General features: G+C 39.0%; 1 protein-coding gene across 4 annotated transcripts in view; it reads left to right on the top strand.

Annotated features, from left to right (window-relative positions):
* The window catches only part of ksr2 (kinase suppressor of ras 2), a 159,740-nt gene that overhangs the window by 96,036 nt on the left and 39,402 nt on the right, over positions 1–24,302 (top strand). For all 4 annotated transcript variants that reach the window (XM_051692674.1, XM_051692665.1, XM_051692650.1 and 1 more), the window contains exons 9-18: positions 35–102; positions 548–565; positions 3,096–3,205; positions 6,270–6,438; positions 7,850–7,891; positions 9,393–9,459; positions 10,947–10,995; positions 12,408–12,775; positions 19,280–19,376; positions 19,814–19,947. In XM_051692674.1, coding sequence (XP_051548634.1) covers positions 35–102; positions 548–565; positions 3,096–3,205; positions 6,270–6,438; positions 7,850–7,891; positions 9,393–9,459; positions 10,947–10,995; positions 12,408–12,775; positions 19,280–19,376; positions 19,814–19,947 — 1,122 coding nt within the window. The remainder of the gene's footprint in view (positions 1–34; positions 103–547; positions 566–3,095; positions 3,206–6,269; positions 6,439–7,849; positions 7,892–9,392; positions 9,460–10,946; positions 10,996–12,407; positions 12,776–19,279; positions 19,377–19,813; positions 19,948–24,302) is intronic.

A 24,302-nucleotide genomic window follows, 5' to 3' on the forward strand; every position in this document is an offset into this window, starting at 1 on the left:
GAATAACCTTTTCTATCATGGTTTTATCTGTCAGGTTGAAGTGCCACAACAAATGCACCAAAGAAGCACCACCATGTCATTTACTTATTTACCATAGAGGAGGTAGGGACTGTGTTTTTAAAAGCTTAAAAACTTAAATGCAATTAATTTAGGTACAAATAATTCTTTAAACAAAGTGTGTTTTCTGTGCCCACTGCATGTTTTCAATTTCATCATTCCTTTATGTATATTCAAATGAACATATTTGAATAATTGCAGACTTTATCACTGCAGAAAACATTGAGTTTTGAAAATTGGTTTCCAAACAAGAGAATGTATTAAAAAGGAAAGAATAAACAATAATTGTTGTGGGAAAAATGAGGAATGTGTTTTTAAAAGACAGCCATTGTTAGTGGCTTCATATCTGCTTGATGCTTTGCATTAAGAAAACAATTTGCATTATTTTTTGACAAGCATTATGACTAGCATTCATTCTATACCAATCTTACTGTCCCTCTCTCTCATTCTTTCTCCAACTGTATGTTGTTTTTACAACCGTATATTGAAGATCAAGGGACAGCTCAAGGTAAGGCAGCAGTTTTTTGCTCATCAAGCACAGGATTCCTATTTTACACTTTCACCATTGTCGAGAAGAAGGTTGCTAACTCATTTACTGATAGAAAAAGTAGGATGAGCCTTGTTTAACATTTTGGAAAAGACTTTAGGACATTATGATGAATTACTGGTTCTAAAAAGAATTTAAATATGCTTTGACAAGCGTCAAAGCATATTTCTCAAATGTGCCCATGTCAAATATTTCCTTTTGCAATAGCAAATTAAATAGGCTAATAGGCTTTAATTACGTCACATCCATGAACCTTGATTTCCTACTGGTCATTCGCATGGGGAGGGACATTCTCATTCTAGAGACCTTTGATTTTACAAAACTCTGTGTAGTGCAGCATGAGTCATCAATATTCTGCTTAAATCAAATATTTGATTTAAGTATAATTTGTATTAATTTAATGTCTCTCATTGCACATAAATGTTATGGACACTGCTAATATGATTACTGTCTCTTTAAGAAAAGCGCATCATGTAACATTAAAGACGTTAGTCATTAAAGACTGTGGTGTTTCGTACCATATTATTTAGTAATGTTTTATTTTGCAACAATAACGAAGTTATTGAAGATATTTCTTATCATAAGCCTACACATAAAGAATTATAATTTCTGTTTTGCATATGCAAATTGCTATATATTAGGACTGACAATTTATTAGACACTTTTTTAAACATCACATAAAAACCTGTTTTTTTTTTTTTTGTTGTTGTTGTTGTTGTTTTATGTATATAATGCATTTACTTGATTTGACATGAAAACTGTTTTTCCTGTTGTGATTTCAAAAACTTTCATGTAATTTTGTTTCTTTTGAGATGGAATAGATTAATTAAGACTGTATGCATTACATTTTGAAAGGAAAAAAACACATTTTAAGAAGCATTATTATTATTATTATTATTATTATTACTATTATTATTATTAAGAAGCAAATTTAGACAAATTAAGGCATTCTGGTATTATATTAATCATGTTAACTCCGAAAACATGATTATGTTAAAGACTGATAAAGATTCACTGCCAGTGAAAAAGTTTATGAAGTAAGCTTTTGAAGCTATTTAAACATTTTTAGGCAGATAGTTGCAAGTGAATAAGATATCTCTGCATATATTCAAACTAACAGAGATGATGCATGCTGGTGTAACACACACTCATGCGCGTCACATTAAAAACAAGTGAAGTGTGTTTTAAAGGGATAGTTCCCTCAAAAATGAAAATTGTCTTATGATTTTCTCATGAGTAATGTTTTCATGACTTTCTTCTACAGAACACAAAGATTTTTTGAAGAGTATCTCAGCTCTGTAGGTCGATTCAATGCAAGTGAATGGTGATCAGACCTTTTGTAGCTCCAAAAATCACATAAAGGAAACACAGAAGTAATCCATTAGAATCCAGTGATTAAATCTATGTCTTCAGAAGTGATATAATAGGTGTGGTGAGAAACAGATCAAAATGTAAGTCCTTTTTTTTACCTTAAATCTCCACTTTCACTTTTACATCTGAAAGTCACATGTGGTGCCTGTTTAGTTAAGGTGGAGATTTAAAAAAAACACTTAAAAATGTTTCTGTTTCTCACCCACACCAGTTATATCACTTCTGAAGACATGGATATTATCACTGGAGTTATGTGGAATACTTTTATGTTTCTTGTATGTGATTTTTGGAGCTACAAATGTCTGATCACCATTCACTTGCATTGTATGGACCTACAGAGCTGAGATATTTTTCTAAAAATCTTCATTTGTTTTCTGCTGAAGAAAGAAAGTCATACACATCTGGGATGGCATGAGGGTGAGAAAATGATAAGATAATTTTTTTGGGTGACCTATCCATTTAAGTGTGATGGATTAACGAATCAGTTTATGAGAGAAGCCAGTAACACTATAATAATGCCCAGTACTGTGAAAAGCACCACTGAGTATAATTTAGATTTCACTGTGTCTTTAAAGAAAAATTCCAAGTTACCACAGAAAATAATTTCGACTCATCGCTCAGTTTGTTAAGCAACAAGAACAAAATTGTGTTGACATTAATGCGTTTACAGTTGAAGTCAATGGGGTAAGCGTAAATCTATTACAAACTGAGTTGAAACTATTTTTTGTGGAGCATGACAGATGTTGTATTTAGCCTAGAATATTCCTTCTATGTGTCTGATTTAAATGCATGAATGTTTCTTCACCATCTCATTAGATTCATACAGTTTGAAATCAGATTCATAGATATGATTCATACTGTGAAATTATAAGTCCAACACATCTTTGTTGAAAGAAGCAGTCATAAAATGATTTCTTACATGCCCCAATCATTCCTGTCATCATAGAATTGCTATGTGTGTCCGATATGTGATATTTCGTACATTTACTAGGGACGCTAGTGTACATAATACATGGTTTATTGGCTCTTCCATTAAAATGTGACAAGACTTTTCAAAGTTTTTCTGTTTCCGTGACAACTGCCTTCTGTTACCGTGGATACTGTGCTGTTTCTCTCTCAGCTCGTCAGCTCGTCAGGACCGAGTCGGTACCATGTGACATAAACAACCCTCTCAGGTACTCCGACCTCCACATTAGCCAGACTCTCCCCAAGACTAACAAAATCAACAAGGTAAGACTATTGGTTAGAAAACATTTGCTAAATACAATTTGGAGCGTCTAAGGAAACAAAGTTCAACACTGTGACCTCCCTCCACTGTATACACTATTACAAACAAATTTGGGCAGCTTACTTGTTTCTGTGCATTGAAATAACTTGTCATGAACCGAACACAAATTGCATTTTTTTGTTGACCAAGATCAAACATCCTTCTAGCAGAAATGTGCTATTACTTTTCTATGGTACCAGAGTTACGTTTTTCTTTCTTTTTTTTTTTTTTACCTATAAGGCGATATACAGTAACTGGTGAAAAAATCCCACAGACTTTTGATGGACAGATCCGACCCATATTTAGGCATGAGACTTGGGTGAGGTCCTTTGACTTTGGCCAATAAGCAATTACAGTAGCAATCAAAAAGTTTTTAATTACAGGCACAACATAGAACCGTGCAAGATGTGTACCATAATTTCATTCTTTGGCTTTCTGTTGTCTTATCACATCTATATGCCACTCAGTCATACTAATGATAACTCGGTATTGAGATGTTCTTCTCTATGAAAAGATGTCGGGCAGTTGTTGAAATGTAGCTGGGCTGCCCAGTACACTCATGGGAGATCAGGTCTACACTGTAAAAATGTTTTGCCATGTCAACCTGGCTACATTAGGTTGCCTGGCTGACAATAAACAAACTCTTTGCGGGTCTCCTAACCAGGTCAGGCAGGTATGTTAACTGGTTTTACATGGGTTTTGGGCTCTTTTCAGCTGGTCAGGGTGGGAGACCAGCTGGCTGATCAGCTAAACCAGTTGAACACCAGACAGACCGGCTTAAACCAGCTAAGACCAGTTAAAGATCTTTTTGGCCATGCTGGCAGACCATCTAGACCATCTTAAACAAGATAATACCACCTTAAACCAGCTTGTCAAGGCAGGAAGGCCAGCTAGACCACCTTAAACCAGCTTGGCCAGGCTGGGAGACCTGCGAAAGACCAGCATGACCTTGCTGAGAGACCAGCTAGACCAGCTTAAACTAGATAAGACCAGTCTAACCTAGCTTGTCCAGTCTGGGAGACCAGCTAGACCAGCTCAAGTCCTTCTTGGCCAGGCTGTCTGACTAGTTAATAATTAAACTAGCTAATTTCAGGGTCGATTTTAAAATTCTGATTCATGTATACAAGGCACTATCTGGTCTCGTGCCCCAATATATCAGTGACCTTCTCCTCCCTTACTCCCCCACCAGAGTGCTTAGGTCTTCTGATCAACTTTTATTGAGGGTTCCTCGTTACCGCTATAGATCTAAGGGTGATCGTGCCTTTTCTGTGATAAGTCCTAATCTATGGAAAGGGTCTCCCTTTCCATGTGAGGTCAGCTTCATCACTAGCCATTTTTAAATCTTTAAAAAATTGTTTTTATTTGATTATGTTTTGTATTTAAATCGATCTGTTTTTATATCACTCTGTCATTATTTATTTATTTGTTTGGTCTGTAAAGCACTTTGGGTCAACTTCTGTTGTTTTTAATGTGCTCTGTAAATAAAGGTTGACTTGACTTGACTAGTTAGGCCATCTTAAAACCAATTTAGCCAAATTGGGAGACCAGCTAGACCATCTTAAACCAGATAGGACCATCTTAAAACAGCTTGGCCAGGTTTGGAGACCAGTGAGACCAGCTTAAACCAGCTTGGCTAGGCTGGGAGACCAGTTTAAACCAGATAAGACCAGCTTAAAATAGCTTGTCAAGGCTGGGAGACCAGGTTGACCAGCCTAAACCAGCTTTTTCAGGCTGGGAGACCAGCGAAAGACCAGTTTAATCTGACTGGGAGACTATCTAGACCAGCTGAAGACCAACATGGCCTGGATGGGAGACCAGCTAGACCAACTTAAACCAAATAAATTATACCAGCCTAACCTAGCTTGGCCAGGTCTGGAGACCAGCTAGACCAGCTAAAGACCAACTTGGCTAAGTTGGGAGACCAGCTAGGACCATCTTAAAACTGCTTGGCCAGGCTAGGAGACCAATTGGACCGGCTACAGACCAGATTGGCCAGACTGAGAGACAAGCTTGACCAGCTTAGACCGGATAAGACCAGATTTAAACAGCTTGGCCAGGTTGGGAGACCAGCTTAAACCAGCTTGCCCAGGCTGGGAGGCCAGTGAAAGACCAGCTTGGCTTGGATGGAAGACTAGCTAGACCAGCTAAAAACCAACATGGCCAAGATGGGAGACCAGCTTAAACCAAATAAAAACTAACCAGCCTAACCTAGCTTGGCCAGTCTGGGAGACCAGAGATACCAGCTAAAGACCTTCTCGGCCAGGCTGGGAGACCAGCTAAGCTGCTAAATAACAACTTGGCCAAGATGAGAGACCAGTTAGACCATCTGAAACCAGAAAAGACCAGCTTAAAAGCTTGTCCAGGCTGGGAGACCAGATAGGACATGCTTAAAATAGCTTAGAGTACAGTTAGACCAAGTGTACAGACCATCTTGGCCAGACTGGGAGACCAGCGTAGACCAGAGAAGACCAGCTTAAACCAACTTGGCCAGGCTGGGAGACCAGCTAGACCAACTTAAACCAGCTTGGCCAGGCTGGGAGACCATCTTAAACCAAATAAGACCATCTTAAAACAGCTTGGCCAGGCTAGAAGACCAGCAGGGCCAATTTATACCAGATAAGACTTGTTTAAAACAGCTAGGCCAGGCTGGGAGATCAGCTAGACCAACTAAAGACCAACTTGTCCAGAATGGGAGACAAGCTTGATTATCTTAAACCAGTTAAGACCAGCAAACCATCTTAGGCAGGTTAAATATGTTTGTTTTTTTAGTCATGCACACCAATTCATGTAATTTTTAAGAGTCAGATCAGATAGAAATAGCACCTTAAGCTACAACTACCCACATTCTCTTTTTAGTATATACTGTAGGTCCCACACCCCTGGTTTTTAGATTAATCTTTAACCAGCTGTGCGAGTGAAGATGAGTGTATTGATGTCTGATCACACCAGTAATGAAAAGGGACTGGGTTTCTGAGTGGCTTTGTGTCTTACGAAAGTTCTATCTGTCTGTCTCTCCATCTGTTTCAGGACCACATCCCTGTGCCGTATCAGCCCGACTCGAGCAGTAACCCCTCCTCCACCACCTCCTCCACCCCATCATCTCCTGCTCCTCCTCTGCCGCCCAGCGCGACGCCCCCGTCTCCTCTGCACCCTTCCCCACAGACCGCTAGACAGCAGAAACAGTCAAGCCTAACAGGTGCAAATCTGAAACATGCACTTATGCAATACTTTCTCAATATTTCCTTAAAAAATATTTGATCAACTGATTACTTTAATTCTTTTCCACTAAGTTTCAAATAATAAATGCTTAAATACAGTGGGGTCCAAAAGTCTGGGACCAAATTGAAAATCTGGGATTAAAAACCTAATTAATCATGAACATAAACAGAAATTAAGATTTAAATTTTTATTTTATTTATTTTTCTGTTTTTTTTGTTTGTTCAAATTTGTTAACAAAGTAACATTATGATGTAATGTTAAAGGGATAGTTCACCCAAAAATGAAAATTCTTTCATCATTTACTCACCCTCAGTGTTTTTAAGGGAACAGCACATTCACAACACAAGTACAGTAATTTGTGTTGTGAAGTTCAAGTTCACCCGTTCATTCGCTTCATTCTCTGTGGAGATTTAAGTTGTAATATTGTGTTTATGTTGTGGATATATCTGATTAATCTCACATTTTTAGGATGTGTTTGAGTGAGGTAATAAACCCTTAAGTAAAGTTCATTGTAACAAAGAAGTGTTAATGCAATGTTAATATTTTGCAGTATAAAAACCTTTTAATTATCGGCATGATGCATCTTATTGTCTCATATCTATTATAAGTGGCGGTTCTAGCTTGTATGGCGCCCTGGGTGAACCCCCCAACACCTCCCCCCCAAGGGGTGGGGTTGCTGAAGGGGGCCTCTGTGCCGCCCCCGGCAAGATGCTGCCCTGGGCGACTGCCCATGTCACCCTTGCCTAAATCCACCACTGTCTGTTATCGTTGACAAAATTAAAAACCCTTCGTCAACGAACATTTTCGGCACTAAATTTGTTGTCGTGATTAACACTGTTTTTGTTATAGGTTAGTTGCATTTTATTATTTGCATTTAGCATTGATTTTCCCTGCTGTCTATGACCCATATTCGGGTCATGACCCACCAGTTGAGAAACACTGAATTTAAGATTCTCCTCTGTTTCTATGTCACTAATCAAATGTAAGCAAATTAGTGACAATGACAATGTTATCTCTTTATGTACAAAAGGTAATTTCCTTGATTCCATTGAAGCACATAAGATGCTCTTTGAAACATTTTAAAATCATACTGGATAACATGGATCATTAAGTTTTGAACAAAACTTTGAAGTCCATACGAGCTTGAGTGCATGCTTTCTTTTAAGCAAAATGGGGTAATTTTGAACATTAAGAAATTCTGAAATTCATTCAAAATTTTCAATCCAACTTTTCACTATAATGAAAAAAAAATGAGAAAAAAATGCAATATGGAAGCATTTTCACTATTGGTCTCAGACTTTCGGACCCCCCACTATTCTTTTGGGATATCCTTCATTTTGATGAATTTGATTGAATTATGTCTGCTTCTCCTCTGTGCCCCCTCTCAGCATCTCATTACTACAAATATAAGCAGCAGTTCATCTTCCCCGGTAAGTGCGTCATAATTGGTCATTACCCCTACCCATAATGCAGTGTGACAATGCTGAGGCGAACTTTTTTTAAAGTCATTTTTTTCTTCTCTGAGGCGCCACAAACCCCCTCTCCCTTTCTCCCTCACTCTTTCCCTCTCCTCCTCCTGGTCTTTTCTTAACCAGCAATGCAGTATTCTCTAATGACGGTTCTTTTAACCGCAAGGTCCCCTGCGCCTGGCTGACAAATAAAGGCTGATAAGTGCCTGCATTCTGTGGGAGGCCCTCAGCTTGGTACATGTTTTGGATGAATGTGTCGAGCGAGGAAGGCCATGAAGTGTCAGTAGCTTAATAGTTTAGTATAAAGGCTGATGACCCCAAATTTGCTGGTTCATCTCCAAGATGATTTAACCCAGGTGAGCTACTGACATTATAGTCACCACTGTGTGCCTTTAAGCAGGACACGTAGTCCTGGTTTTGATCTAACTGCGATTATTTGAGAGAACCGTGATTATTGTGCATGCACTTCGAATTCCAGTCACACTTTACTGTCCAAAAAAAGGGAGTTTTTAAGAAAATATAGAAATGCCATGAACGCCACTTTTTTGTGTCTCCTTTTCCATGGTTATTGCTTTATGTTAGCACCCCAAAAGAAACATATTTTCAAATACACACAGAATCTCAAAGGTCTTCCTCCATGCGAAATAAGGGCTTTTGGGTTTTAATTTTAGAGCCTTAAAATAACATGTGAAAGTGAAGAATTTAGGACAGAAATATATTAATATTACAGTATGTAATTTAATTTAATTTAATTTTCAGATAGGCTGTGTTCATATAGAAACAGCTTAAGTTTTTGAAAATACTTAATATTTAAAATATTATTTTTCATTCTACCCCTGTGTAGTATTTTTTAAAGCATTAGATGAAAATCATATATCCCTATTTTATGATATCATTCAAAGGTAAATATGAATACATTTCTTCTTAAGGTGTAAGTTGTTATTTCATCTTTTCTATAGGAGATCATATATATGTATAGATAAAATGTAAGGGAAAAGTATAACACACAAATGAACCCCAACAGGTTGCGATATGAAGCTACTTACCAAAATAAATATATGAATGGAGCTATTGATTGGGGTTGAAAATATTTTATTATATAAGAAGAAAAAGAACAGTTTAGCACAGTTTAGCAGCATTATAAAACAATATTTGACAGCAGAATGCAACAATAGACCAATCAGAATAAGGTGCACCAGAGAATTGTGTAGTAAAGACTTGTTAATTTATCTTTCTCAACAATAGTACGTTTGTATAGTGCACTGATTTAGATGACTTCATTTGTTGCAGAGAAAAATGGGGACTATTATCTTGTTGTTCTCAGTGGTATTCATGCATGTTTCTAAATAATGATGAATTAATTTTTCTATTAGTCTACAAAATAGGCTACAGCTCATCATTCTCCGTCTTTTTTCTCGCTTTTTGCCTCCTGTACATCTTTTTTTACTCTCCCTTTTTGTAGATGTGGCCCCCGAGGTCCCCAGTAGGGCCCCTCAAGTCATTCTACATCCTGTTTTATCTGAGCCTGGGTGAGTGTGTGTCTGTTTTAGTGTTTTAAGATGCATCTGAACTAATCTAACAATGTGAAACATGATGACATCAATATGCATGGTAAATTCATATGCTTTGCCAAGTAAAATCATTCAAAAAGGAACTTGAGCAAAGGATGTGTAATACATTAGTTGTTGTAAAAATATGGATTTTGAATTTAATTCTCAATCTAAAACTAAAGTTTTGATTGATGAAAAACCTGGAGCAATTTAGATGAGTAAATCCATTAACTAAAATGGTTAAAAAGCCTCTCATTTCCTCTGGTTTCATCTTGTCTAACACATTAGTCAACTTCCATTCATTTTGAATGCAAGATTTAGTACTATTAAAGGTCAAATACTGTAAAATACTGCATTATTTTCTTTTGTGTCTCTTACAAAGACACGCCAAGATGAATCATACTTATTTATTAATATCAGAGCATAGACACTCAAAAGCTGTCTGAAATGTTATGTTCTGAAAATGGTTTCTTGCGCAACTGTGTCCACATTTAGAGCGATGACCAATGAGTGGCCACAGACATGTCAGACATTTTCGCCATTGCTTGCATCTATTTATGGCAGATATGAGCATTTTGGATTACAGAATTATTGGAGCAAAAATATTTATGGTGCAAAGACTGATGTGACAGAAGACTCACACACATGCATACACTTTGGCCCAACAGTGGAGCTTGACTTTACGCTACACTGATGATGTCAACAAGATCTACGGATGTTTTGGAAAACCCAAAGACCCATAAAGAAAAATGCTAATTAGCTCAGTCAAGATACAGTAACTAAAAAAAAAGCCCGAAATACATGGACATAAAAGGTACTGCATTATATAGTATCATATTGAAGGTGAAATTAATTGTTTGACACAGCTGTAGAGTACAGTTGGTAACAGACATGTACTCATAAATGGTCTGACAGATCTTCCGACACTGTCACCCCATATTTTTCAACCCAATCAAGGGTCAGTGGCGTGCTATATCTGTTACCACTAAACATTAAAACGCTTGTCTTATGTAAACGCATTGAATGCTCCTGGTGGTGTCAACACCCAGGTTGAATAAGGACTTGAGTTTAATATGACTCTAGGCACTGCATCTTTTTGTGAGTTGAAGATAATCATTATACGCTAGACCTGCAGCATAGAACCTTCTGTACTGCAAACTAAGGTCATAAAATAGTTTGTATTCCCTAAACATGTCAAAAATGCAGGTGCAGATAGAAAGTGGTTTATCATAAGCAATTAAGCTAGGTAAGAGCATGATTAAGAACAGTTTGATGATAGATACAGTATGAACACAGCTTTTGTACAAGGTAAATGTATGGAGATACATTTGTTATTTGATCTTTCTAATGGAGGAGTGTATACAATGTATTTTAATTAATTGTTACAAATTCTTGAAAAAGAACAATTCATTCCAGTGAGGTAAATGCTCCCTCACAAACACATTTTCTATCTGTTTATCACACAGCACCAAAGGGAGTCCCTTGCTACAAATTGAGGTTGAGCCGACGTCTGACGTGAGTCATCCTGTTTCTGTAGCAAGCATTTAAGATAAAGTGCTAAAACCTAAAAGAACATTCACTGAATATTTTTGTCTTTTAGCTTTGCTTACTGGTTGCATTAGAAAATAAGAAATCAGTTTTTATACCCTTTTAAAATGTACTGTGACAGTTTCATGGCACAGTGATGTTAATCTGTCTGTCTGTCTATCTATCTAACTATCTATCTGTCTGTCTGTCTGTCTGTCTGTCTCTTTTGTAAAAGAAAATATGCCCTTGTATGTTTCAGTAGTGCTTAAATTAAGCCAGAATAACTTTCTTCATGTTACTTAGAACATATTTTAGATCTACTGTGTTTTATCCATTTGCCAGTCTTTATCTGTTAATTACAGTTTTCTCAATCACTTTGGTTAATTTTTTGAAACATTCTTGACATTCTCTAAACTGTAAGTGCAATTGTCACAACTGTTATATGGGACATCACAACTCTATTGCATGTCTGCAAAATGTAGTAACTCAGCCAAAACATTTAATTCATGCTTCAAAACCTAGTTATTGTGTCAGTAAATTGGCCAATGCCACCAAAATGAAAAGTTTTTTTAGATGGTTTTTCACCATGGTAGTCAACCCTGGAAATGTTTGTAACTGTATAAACAAATTTCATTTTTGTTCTACATTTGTGTTGACACTGACTGCTTACTGTACTATACAAGAATGTCAGTTTTGTCTAGCTGAATGCTATTGTGTATCACACTGAGCATTTTTGATACCGATTTCAACAGTAGGTAAAGGTTTACTGGGAAAAGTCAATACTGTACAATACTGCAGTACACAGAAAAAGGATATGCGCATTTGTATGTATACAGAAATTTATTTTTATAGCAATGTGGTACATGTAAACAGAAAATGTACATTTGCATGTCCATTTTTACACATTTCTTACATGTAAAGTCATATATAGTGAACAGAAAATTGCCACAAAATGACATCCATGCAACAAAAAAAGAAAAAAAAAAAAAAGAAAAGAAAAAACCCCCGCAACAATGAAAAAACCTGTGGTAGTTCTGTAAAAAAAACAATAAACTGTACCTCCTCACAGTACGTAACACTACAAGTTCCCATCTTCTTGGTGGACATCCTGTCGCAATTGTTGGTCTGGCCAGAGATTTAGCAGACATCACAAACATTCCATATCATAGATATTTATGTCATATACATTAATGTCTGACAGATTTTGATAATTGAATTTATCATTTTGCATGTGATGGCTCACACGATGCCAGAATATTTAGAAGTTGTGAAGAGTATGACAATTTAATTAAATTGACAGAAAAATAATTCTTATTCGAGAATTGAGTCAAAGTGATTGAGAAAAATTGTAACTTATTTGATGATCTTCATGAAATACGTTATGAATTGTTCTCAATCAGAATGAGGAAGGCAATGATGAAGCCGAGGGCTCTGCGGATGAGTTCGAGGAGATGAACCTTTCCCTCCTCTCTGCGAGGAACTTCCCACGCAAGGCCAGTCAGACCAGCATCTTCCTGCAAGAGTGGGACATTCCCATGGAACAGCTGGAGATCGGAGAACTGATCGGGAAGGGCCGTTTTGGACAGGTCTATCACGGACGCTGGCACGGAGAGGTGGCCATACGGCTCATTGACATTGAAAGAGACAATGAAGAGCAGCTAAAAGCATTCAAACGAGAGGTGATGGCGTACAGGAACACACGGCATGAGAATGTGGTCCTGTTTATGGGCGCGTGCATGAGACCTCCTCACTTGGCCATCATCACCAGGCAAGTTTAGCTAGCGTGAGATGTCAGTTTGTTTCTTGATGTCATTGGACTTTCCAACTAAAGAAATTTTGTCTTCTCTTTTTGTTTACAATTCTTTCATTTATATATATATATATATATAGATAGATAGATAGATAGATAGATAGATACATGTATTGATCGAATTGAATAGGGTTAAGGGTTAGAGTTAGGTTTTAGGATGAGGGTTGGGTTAGGGATTAGGGTTAAGTTTAACAGTGTAACTGCAAATGTAATTAAATGCAGGTACTTTAAATGTAAGTACAATGCAACAACATGTATGTACATAATAAGTATCAAATGCTTAAGCACATAGTAGTTAAAGACATCTAATATAAAGTGGGACCATTAATTGCATGTATTTGCTGGAAAAGCCCACAAACAGAGATAATAAAAAAATAGATAATAATTAAAAAACAGAAAACTAAAATCATTGAGTAGACAGTGCAAAAAAGGGCTTTAGATACCAGTATCTTGTTCATTTTAATCATTGAACATAAGCCTATAACTACCCTCAGTTCACAACAAATCTTTTTTTTTTTTTTCCAATTAAGTTGATCAGTCTGCGGTAGATGTAGGGGGCACTTACACAGAACTACATTTTTGCATTCCGTTTGAGCAAATTTGTACGTTTTTAATTCTTTGTCTATGTGCACATGCATCAGACAGATGTTGTTGTCTGCTGTGTCATGTGTCGCTGTTTTGCTGTTCCTTGCACCATGAGTGTCACATTTTTAAGAGTTTAAGTTAAAAGTAGTTTGACCATTGTGATCTGTTCCATTCTGTTGTGCTCCAACCAGCTCTTTGAATGCAAGAATGGGCTCTATTTATTGCCCATTAACAGCGCTAATATATAGTGCAGTGCTGCCGGTTACCCAGAATTCCTTGCAGCTGGGGAAGAAAAGTTTGGACAGATAGGGCCCATGTTGCGGAAAACATGGACGGAATCACAGAATCCAGTCATAAAAATACAATTAACTATAAAACGCGGAATGTCACAAAATTTGAGAAATTTGGGATAATTTAATGTATAAATGCACAATTAATCAAATTAAAACGCAACATGCCCTAGTGCAGACATGGGCAACTTATGGCCCGCGGGCCGGATTCGGCCCTCCATATGGTGTAATCTGGCGTTTTTTCATTGGATATTTCAATTATATTGCATTGGGACCTAACGCGCCTCCGGAAGCATTTAACATGCTCAGGGTAGCCAGATAAGAGATGCAATCCCTCCATTAGAGATTTATACTTGCACAAATTGGAAATATTCTGCCTAATGTTATACTTATTTTGTGCAATTTGGGAAAAAAATCAAATGGATTTCATAGGGCCCTAGACTCAATATTTGCCGTAGTTTGAAGAACCGTGTGAAACAGTTTAGGAGGGGTGCTCATGGCTAACAGTAGCCTTAGAATCTGCTGTTTATGTCATGTGTATTGTGTGGTTACACTCATTTAACTGTCTAGTTCCAAAAGTGTAGTATCTATGTGTTTTTACTGGTGTGGTGTATCACTGAACTTCTCTCGTCAATAATTTTAATAAAGATTTCTAGTTCAAACCAAGAAGTCTGTGTCTGATGTTACATTGGTGTCAGAAGTGGGATGGCAGACCGTGACCTGGGAAGGATCCTGTGGGATCTGGGAAGCCTTGTGGAAGAGCTTCATCATGATCTCCAACAACGGGGTTCAAAAAACCCACAATAGATGTGATGAGGACCCCTGAGGATGCAGATGATGGTGCCAGGGACCAGCGCGAAGTGACTGGAGCCAGCAGGAGGACCTCCCGCCTTCCTGCATGCAGGGACCACCCTAATCCGGTATACCGCCTCTATCAAGGTGAAAGTATGGGAGTTGCGTGGCCTGGAACCGGACCCAGAGGAAGATGATTCATTGGCGATGGTCAGTCTGAGGGCAGCAATGTTGCGAGGGGTCCTGTAATATTGCGGATTGATACTGGCAGAGCCATACTTTGCACAAGTCAGATTAACGGCTTGGCGGGCCGGGTGGAGCAAGGAGGACACGGCAGCTCATTTGGCGCTTGCGCTCGTTGGCCTGGCGGGACCAGCTGGAATGTCATCGTAGGAAGGAGGGTGAGAGCCTGGGGGCTTTCACTGCTAACAGATGCTCCTGCAAGCACTCCACCCAGAGAAACAACGGCAACACATTCATCTTGTGACGCCTGAATCTCTAGCACAGGCGCTTGAAGAAGCGGAACGAGCAGAGGTTGTGTTCAATTTGGTACGAGCGCCTGGGGAATTCCAACACCCCCATGGGAGGGTCAGAATGGTTGAGTGGGCCAGTGAGGACGATGATGTTGAGGGGGTGCACAATACCGAAATTGTGGCCTTTCCGGTGTAACAACCAGAGGAGGCGGACTGCTAGGCATGACCCGTGCTATCGATGTGGAGAGGCGGGGAATGTGGCACTGGATTTTCCAGCTCAGATGCCGTGTGCTCGACGGGAAACTAGAGGGGAGTGGCAGGAAGGAGGGACTGCTGCCCATCACAGATGCCACCCCCCTCCATGATAATTGCAGGCCGGCAGTATCAGCCCAGGGGTTGTATGTTCAATACATGCTGGATGGACACCTCTGCCTGACCCTCATCGACACGGGGTTGGCAATTTCTTTTCTCTGCCCTGACATGCTGCTGGGAAGTGCGAACCCACAACTGGACAGCTGGACTGGTACGCCATTTCAAATGAGGACAGTTACTGGTGAGCAGCCCACCATCAAAGGAAGGAAGCCGATCCATGTGATTGTGGGCTGCAGGAGAGTCAAGTAGGACTTTTGGCTGGTGGACTTCGAAGATACGTGCATCATGGGCCTGCATTTACTACACTGTCTTGGGGCCCATATCGACGTGGTTGGTGCTTTCTTGCGCTGGGCAACAGGGTCGCCCACTATAACAGGGGTGGAATTCCGAGTTCGCCGGGGAACCAAGGGCGGTGGTGGCCCGTACCGCACCGATTGTCGCACCATCACCTGCGCCATCCAATTCAGCTGATTCCCCATCAACAGAGATGAAAGAACTGCTATACAACAATCTGGATCTCTTCGCTGCCTTAGATAAAGAGTGCGGGAGGACAGGGTTGGTACACAATTGAAGTCGGTGCTGCTCAGCCCATCTGCCTATGGCCCCATCAACTAGCATTGACCAAGCAGCTTGCAGCAGAGAAGAAGATCCAGGAAATGGAACAGGCAGGAATCATTGAGCCATCAAAAATCGCATCAATGACACATTGGACTGTATCACTGGTTCCACTTGGTTCAGCTTACTGGATCTCAGCAGCAGTTCATGGGAGGTGGAGTTAGCCCCGGAGCCCCGGTGGCAGTTTCATGTGATGCTGTTCTAGCTGTGCAACGCACCAGCCACATTCGAGCGGTTGGCGGAACGGGTGCTAGAAACTGTGCCCCACAATCGTTGTCTCATTTACTTCAAGGACCTCTTGGTCCACGCTCGGAACTTTGAGGCTGCATTGCAAAACCTCCGGGAGGTCCTTGCTGCTATCCGCAGATCTGGCTTGAGACTGAACCCAAAGAAGTGCACACTGTTGCAAAGCTTTTTCTGGGGCACATTGTTAGCGCAGCTGGGGTGGCCACGACCTAGCTAAGGTGGCTGCCGTAAGAGACTGGCCCGTACCAAGCGACATTGGCAGATTGCGACCCTTCCATGGGCTGGCCTCATACAATAGGTGGTTTGTCCGGGACTTTGCTATCATCACCAGCCCGCTGCACTGGGGACAGAGAAGGGAAGGCTGTTTTGCTGCTAAAGGCAGGAGGCAGCAGCAACTAGAAGAAACATACCTATGATGTGCGGCTTGATGCTGGAGACCGTGTCTGGGTCTACTGCCCCTCACATAAGAAAGACCGGTCTCCTAAACTGTGCAGGCACTGCGATGTGCTGTCTATAAGATCTCGGACGTTGCGTACCAAGTCCGCATGGGGGATCGACGTTGACAAATAGTGGAACTACACAGAGATCGACTGGCTCCATACCAGCTGTTGGTGGAACCAGGAAGTGATGACAACGAGCCTATGGACTATCCCAACCCAACAGAGCCTACTTCCACCGTGCGAGCCACTGGGGTGCCTAGAGCCATCAACTCACTCACGCAGGCCAACTCTAGCCATAAAGGGGCGGCCTTGATGGGTCCAGTGGCGCCCAACCCTGCGACCAAGTGTTTGATTATCTGGAGTCACCAGGAACGGCAGCCTCTTCAGGTGGGGGCAGTATAGTGCTGCCAGTTACCCAGAATGCCTTGCAGCAGGGTAAGTAAATGCTGAGTTTGGACTTAATATTTGCCTTAGTTTCAAAAACCATGTGAAACGGTTTAGGAGGGGTGCTCATGGTCAACAGTAGCCTTAGAATCTGCTGTTTATGTCATGTGTGTTGTGTGGTTACCCTCATTTTACTGCATAGTTCCAAAAGTGTAGTGCCAGATTGCTGGACATATCTGTGTGTTTTTACTAGTGTGGTGTTATCACTGAACAAAGAATAAACATTTCTAGTTCAAACCAAGAAGTCTGTGACGTTACAATATAAATGAACAATAAATTTGTTATTAAAAGCAAAATAATTAAGATGACACAAAATGATGGGGAGAGGGGATACACAGTATATAATAAAGACACAGTATTAGCCAGAATCAACCCTGCATTTCTCACATGAACACTACAGCTCAATGCGACAGCTGTTTGATTTTGTAGTTGTTGCTTTATGTACAGTACCTGATAAGGTTAAGTAAACCCTGTGGTGCACTGAGTTTTTTCTGTTATTTCCAATCAACTATATCTTATGTAGAAATTTACTCACTTTTACACTCTGATCAACATGACCTCATAGCTTGCGTTAGTTGCTGCTTTCAACCTAATTTGAACAGTTTTATCAGGATTAGATGTCTTTGACCACAAATGTGAATGTTAGTGGCTGAATGTTTTTACTTCTTAGAATTTTCAGAAGGTCTGTCAATGTGGGAATGGAAAGTGCTGTTAAAAACAGGTGCTTCTTTAAAACAGGAGATGAGCAGTATTATTTTTATTTTTTTTAAATAATTTATTATATAAATTTATGAAACAGAGTGTTGCAGTCCTGGATGCTTAATGGTCAATGCAGCTTTCCATTTATGCTAAAATCCACAACATATCATAGAGGCCAACTACTAACCTTAGTTTACATGTCAGGCACCATATCTTCTAGTGAAATGATGACTGTTCATGAATTTACTAATGTTTTAATGAAAATCTGTGTTCCTAATAGGCCAATTGGTATTATGTAGTAACCATTTAATAATAAGTAAAAAGGCAGTACCTCCATTGTGTGTTGTGCAGAACAACACCCTTTAGCCGTTACCATATCAGCTATAGCGCAACCTCTTGTACTTTATTGCTTTAATATAATTTCATCTTCATCTTTATTTATATTTTTATTTTTTAGACAATATATTTAAATATATTTGGTGTAAAAACACTAGTGAAAATGTGTGGCTTTAAACATTTATAAATGCCTAATCGTCACAATTTTTTATTGCATGATTTTCTCTGTTTCTGTTAAAAAGGACAAAAGTTTAAATTGTTTTATTCATAGTCCCTAATCATAGGAGAACAGGCACACACAGACCAAACTGAAGTATAATTGTCAGACAATCTGGTCTTTAAGAGTTAAAGCAATATAAATATTGATTGTTTTTCTTTGCATTGTCTTGAGTGATTATACGTTGATTGTTTTCCAAATCACCCCTGCAGGTGTCAATTATATCCTTGGCTTTTGCTCACAAAGGCATCTTCAAATGCAGAACATAATTGCACACAGAATGTCAGAGCCTTTTGTTATCTGGAATAGGTTGAACTGACATTATTAGTGTTAACAGACAAAATGCAATGCATGCAAGACATTTCCATACTGTTGGTATAAATATTGAGCTCAGCGTTTGCGTTTTGCCAGTGCATCACTTGTTTGAACACTGCAGAGTTTTAGTGATGCTAAAAATGATTCTCGTACCCTGCTGAATATGTACAAAGGGAGGAAGAAGGCAGCCCGGGGAAAGTCACTGGCATTTTCGTCAGGTGGCACAGTAGGAGCTGAGGTGTCAGGGAGGTGGAGCAGTCTATTTCTACTCCTTTCTTCGAAGGTGCAGCTCATGGAGAGATTACTCACCCAAAATGAAAATTATGTCATAATTTACTCACCCTTATGTCGTGCCAAAACTGTACGAATTTCTTTCTTCTGTGGAACACAAAAGGAGATGTTCAGTAGAACTCTGAACAGAGACCTACAGCTATCTGCACCATATCTGCATGGTGTGTTGGTACAGTATATGTACACGACCCTGTTGTAGCATTTACTGTTCTTCTTTCTGATTTAAATATATATATATATATTACCCACAATGTACTCAAGTATCATTTAAGTGTAGATTAAATGGACACATCTTGATATCATGGTTCCATACTAATATGTGGTTTTATGTGTATTCTCTGTTGTAGTTTGTGTAAGGGCAGGACCCTATACTCAGTGGTGCGAGATGCAAAAGTCATCCTTGATGTGAATAAGACCAGACAAATAGCACAAGAGATGGTGAAGGTGAGACCAATCAAGGCTGTTTTCTAAATGTCAAAATTAATTCACATTTTTGCAAAACATTTATTTTTTTCACACAATATTGCAGAGTTGGGACGCTTTCATAACTATACCTGTTTAATAAACACCAGGGTCAGAAATTAAATGGGGCTCAGGGCAAAAATACCTCTGAAAGTGACAAAAATGCCTCTGAAATTCAAAATATAGGGGCAAAAAATGAATTCCTCTATTTAGGCTTAATGTACATTACATATTACTGCATAAAATATAAGTTGATATTGATTTAATTTTATGGGTAAGAGGTAATAAATTCTCATCTAGTGAATTCTAGGGCAAATTGGACCCCTTAATGGAAAGTTAATTTCATTTGTCATCTAAAGCTTTACATTTACTCCTTTACATGTACAGCATGTAATCACATGTAGACATTTTTATTATAGGGAATGGGCTACCTACATGCCAAGGGGATCCTTCACAAAGATATGAAGTCAAAGAATGTATTCTATGACAATGGGAAAGTGGTCATCACAGACTTTGGCCTGTTCACAATATCTGGTGTTCTACAAGCAGGCAGGTAGGTCAAAACATATACTTACATTTGCTCACTTTAATTTTTTATTAATGATTAGACAATTTAAGTCATTTTAAGGGCAATTTCAGACCTCAATTTTAACCCCACACTAACTGATCTCTTTGCAGAAAAAAGTTCTGTCCCAAAAACTGGTGAGCTGCCTTATTTTCTACTGCCTAAAGTAGGCAGCTGCTTTCTAAGGGGCTGTTCACACGAAAATATTTTTGCGTCCTTTTTGGTATTGTTTTTCTGTATAAACATGCGATAGATGGATATCTTATTCCGTTGCACCATGTTCCGCTGAGCGCCACGTTTTTAAGTCTACGGGCCCTATTTTGAGAGTGCTAGTGCTAAGCATAGCACTATGCCATTAGTCATAAGCGCAAAGTCAATTGCCATGGTTATGCAGTTTGGTATTTTTTTTTATTGTGGAAGTCTAGGCGCAAGTGGTTTGGTGAAATCATCAATTGCGCGTGCAAAGCGCTAACAGGCTGGGTCAAGTACAATTTAATTCTGAGGTTCTTCTCCGGTTATTGCAGCATGTGCATTCTATTATATTGTCCATTCCCTCAAGAACCAGTGATATATACAAAGACAGCACATTCGTAAGAAGTTGGTAGTGTAAATGGGCTGTATGCAATGAATTAGAAGAATAGAAATATGGACTTACATTCTTTTGTGTATTAACTGCATCCTTGTTGAATATCAAGCATATTTCGATGACAGTGACACACTCCTTTAGAGGGCAGCACTATGTTGCTATATACCTTTTGGAACAGACTTCAGGAGGGCTCCTATGATGCTGTTTAGATAGGTAGCTTACTAGATTTAGAAACAGAGCTAGAGCTAAGTCTAGAGTAGTCCCCTATACGAAAAGAGCTCTGCTTACAATATCTCTGTATTATCAATGGAAGAGTGACAAATGTACAACCTACCTCACTGTACATGACGGGTCATTAAGAACCATATTGACTTTCACAAGTGCTTATTAAAACCCCAAGCCTTTATTAAAAGAGTGTGGGCCACAAAGCAACAGTAAATGCAGTTTAACCTTCAATCTTCTCATAGTTCTTTATTAATATCTGCTCCACTGAGTTGAGGTAGCAACAGATGTTATAAACATACAAGTTTGTGGAGATCTCATCTGAAAAAACTTCAGATTTTCTCAACATAAGTTAAGTCTGGGGAAACTCCCTCAAGCAATACTATTTCAGTGCGCTGCGAAATGAAAGGAGTAATTTACAATAAAATGAAAATTCTGTCATTATTTGCTCACCTTCATGTCATGCCAAACATATAAGACTTTCTGAAACAAAGTTTGTCATTGTTCACAGAAATATTTCTCTCCATTGTATCTGTCACTGAATGTATGAGACAGGACCCAGGCGCAGACTTGGAAAAATAAAAGGGAATTTATTTAATTCAAAAAGTGCAAAAACACAAACCAAAACTCCAACAAAGGGGAAAAAATAACAAAAAACTACCCCGTAGGCGAAAAACACGATGTAAATAATCCAAGCTGGGCAGGGGAAACAGGTAACAGGACCGACCAGACTGAAAAACCAGGGAAGAGCAACAAGACCGACTGGCAGGACCGACAATATAGAACAAACAAGACTGGAAACAAGAAGAACTGGCCATGGACAGCAAACACGAGGAGACTAAAATAGGGAGAGAAATCAACAGGTTAACAAGACAGGGCAGGTGTGACTAATAAACTAATAATGGGCAAACAAGGAGGCGGGGTATGACGTAAGATAGAGAGACACACGGCGATACAGAAACAAAACAAAGCCACATGCTCTCACAAGACAACAAAACACCCGAATGGCATGAGCCCACATCGCCAAGACAATGAGGCAATATATGGCCATGCCAACCGACAAACAAGACAAGAGAATGTGTAGCAACGCCAAACAAAGTGATGCCACGCATTCTGACACTAAACGAAACCTGAGCGTACATCGTGAAGCAAACGCCACGCGATGCATGCAACAGGCGACAAAAACAAGACAGGACACCTGTGCAAGAGTTCGGCCACACACACACCCGACATCTTAGAGTCTAAGGCTTAGACCAAAATGACTGAACCTCAGCACAAAATGAAGACATCTCGCGACCCGGGGGAGCGCAAAGCGCACCCGTGTTCGCGAGAGACAGACAAACTATTGACGCGAGTGCATGCTGCCAAGATGACATAAGCGCGATGCACCCACGTCAATAACAGACAGATATGGAGCACGAGTGTCCGGATCCCGACACAGACCGAAACCGAACCAGACAGGAAGTCAGGATCCAGACACCATGCTCCCGACATGAAACAAGACAGACCGAAGAGTGCACGGTAGGGAATACAACCGAAATCATGCGCTCACACAAAGACAGACAAGAAACACAAGACAAACATAGGACGATAATGCCATGCCACCGTGACAGTAGCTCTCAAATGTTGTTTGCATTTCAAACTCAGTGTGTCAGAAAAGAACCAATGTCGTTTGGCAGTATTGAAATCAAACCTGCATCTTGCCACGTTAATTTTATACTGTATAAAAATTAAGTCATCTACTCACCCATTCAAAACCCCTTTGGCAGAACAACTTATTTTGTGTTAAATGAAAAATAAAAATCATAAGGGTTTCAAACAACATAATCGGTGAGTAAATGAAGATACAATTTCCATTTTTAGATGAACTATGCCTTTAATTGAGTGGGCTCTTCCTTAGGTTGACTTCATTCCAGTTTAAATCTAATTAATTCAATTCTAGCTGTAAATATATGATTTGGAGGAGTCCTTCGGTGTAATTTGATTTAGGATCAGGTTTCAAAATCAATATCTTAAGTTATCATGACCAAAAAAGAACATTTCTCTCAGATCACAACTACAGCTAGCTGAGGGGGAGTCTGGATTTAACATCCTGTACGAATCACCTCCACCTTCTTAATTGAGTTCCACACGGTCCTTTGAGATATGGATCTATATATACCGTCTCCATCCAAAGACAAATTCATGAAAGAATCCTTTCTCTGCCACACTCCTTTGAACATGGAAATCCATGAAAAAGTTATTTTTTATTTTTTATTTTTTTATTTTTTTATGTATGTGTTTTTGTTGCTCTTTTGCAATGAATGAAAAGGAAACATTGTCTTCTTTATGGCTGGCTGAACTCAAAGACATTCCTTCCTGCAGGCAAGGCCACTGAAGCAAAGTGAATGGTGGCAGACGTTTGATTTGTTTTGTAAACCTCTGACACTCTATAAATCTTGATTATTTATCAGATTTGAAGGCATTTTATAGTGCAAAGGGGAGGGTTATATGAGGACATTCCTTTTTGTAAAGTAAGTAACAGTGTATTATATTTTAAAGCATTCGTACACGTGTAATAGGCATGAAAACATGTCCTGGAAAAAGAAAATGAGGAGAAAGAAAATCAGGCCTGTTTTTAGGAGCAAGAAATTTTGCATTGTGATTATTTATAAGACAGTTCATACATTTTCCATCTAAATTCTCATTACAGTAATACAGTACGTCCAGATGTTTCACTTTTTCGATTTTACAATAAGGTTGTATTTGCATTAACAATAGTTAATGACATAAATTAATGAACTAGCAATGAACAATACTTTTACACTCATTAATCTTGGTTAATGTTAATTTCAACATATAATAAAAAAATAAATAAGAAAAGTTGTATAAGTTAACATTAATGCATTATGAACTAACAGGGACAAACAATGAACAGTTGTCTTTTCCTGAATTGCCATTAACCAAGATTAATAAATGCTATTAACAAAAGGAACCTTGTTGTAAAGTGTTACCAGGTTTTTTATTTATTTTTTCTTTTGTAGTAGTCATAATGGTGTTTCTAGTTAGATTGTCATTACTCTATTACAGTAATCTTTTCACTGTAATATAGAGTCATTACTGTATTAAGTAATGAGATAAACCATTTTTTATTTTTTTATTTAAATCAGTATAAATTGAAGGCAGTAGACTATTGTGACAGATAAATACTTATTATTATTATTATTATTATTACTACTGATTTATATATACTGTATATATACATGTATGGAGAGATTGTTATCTGTTTATAGCCCCTTTTACATATACTGTCACGGTCCGGTCACCTTGTCAGGTTGGGGTTCTGCCTGACGGGACCGTGACAGTATCGGCCTGCCTCTGTGTTTTGTGTACCCCCTTTGTGTGAGCATGTTACCACCGTGTGCTCTCCGGTGATGTCACGGCCCTGTCACCTTGCCAGGTTTAGTTTTTGTCTGATGAGGGCTGTGGCATCATCGTTCCCTGTCTGTTTTTGTCAAAGCGTGTTTACATTTTGCCCTTATGTGTTTCAGGTGTC

This window comes from Myxocyprinus asiaticus, chromosome 4 (genome assembly GCF_019703515.2).
Source record: "Myxocyprinus asiaticus isolate MX2 ecotype Aquarium Trade chromosome 4, UBuf_Myxa_2, whole genome shotgun sequence".
Taxonomy (NCBI): Eukaryota; Metazoa; Chordata; class Actinopteri; order Cypriniformes; family Catostomidae; genus Myxocyprinus; species Myxocyprinus asiaticus.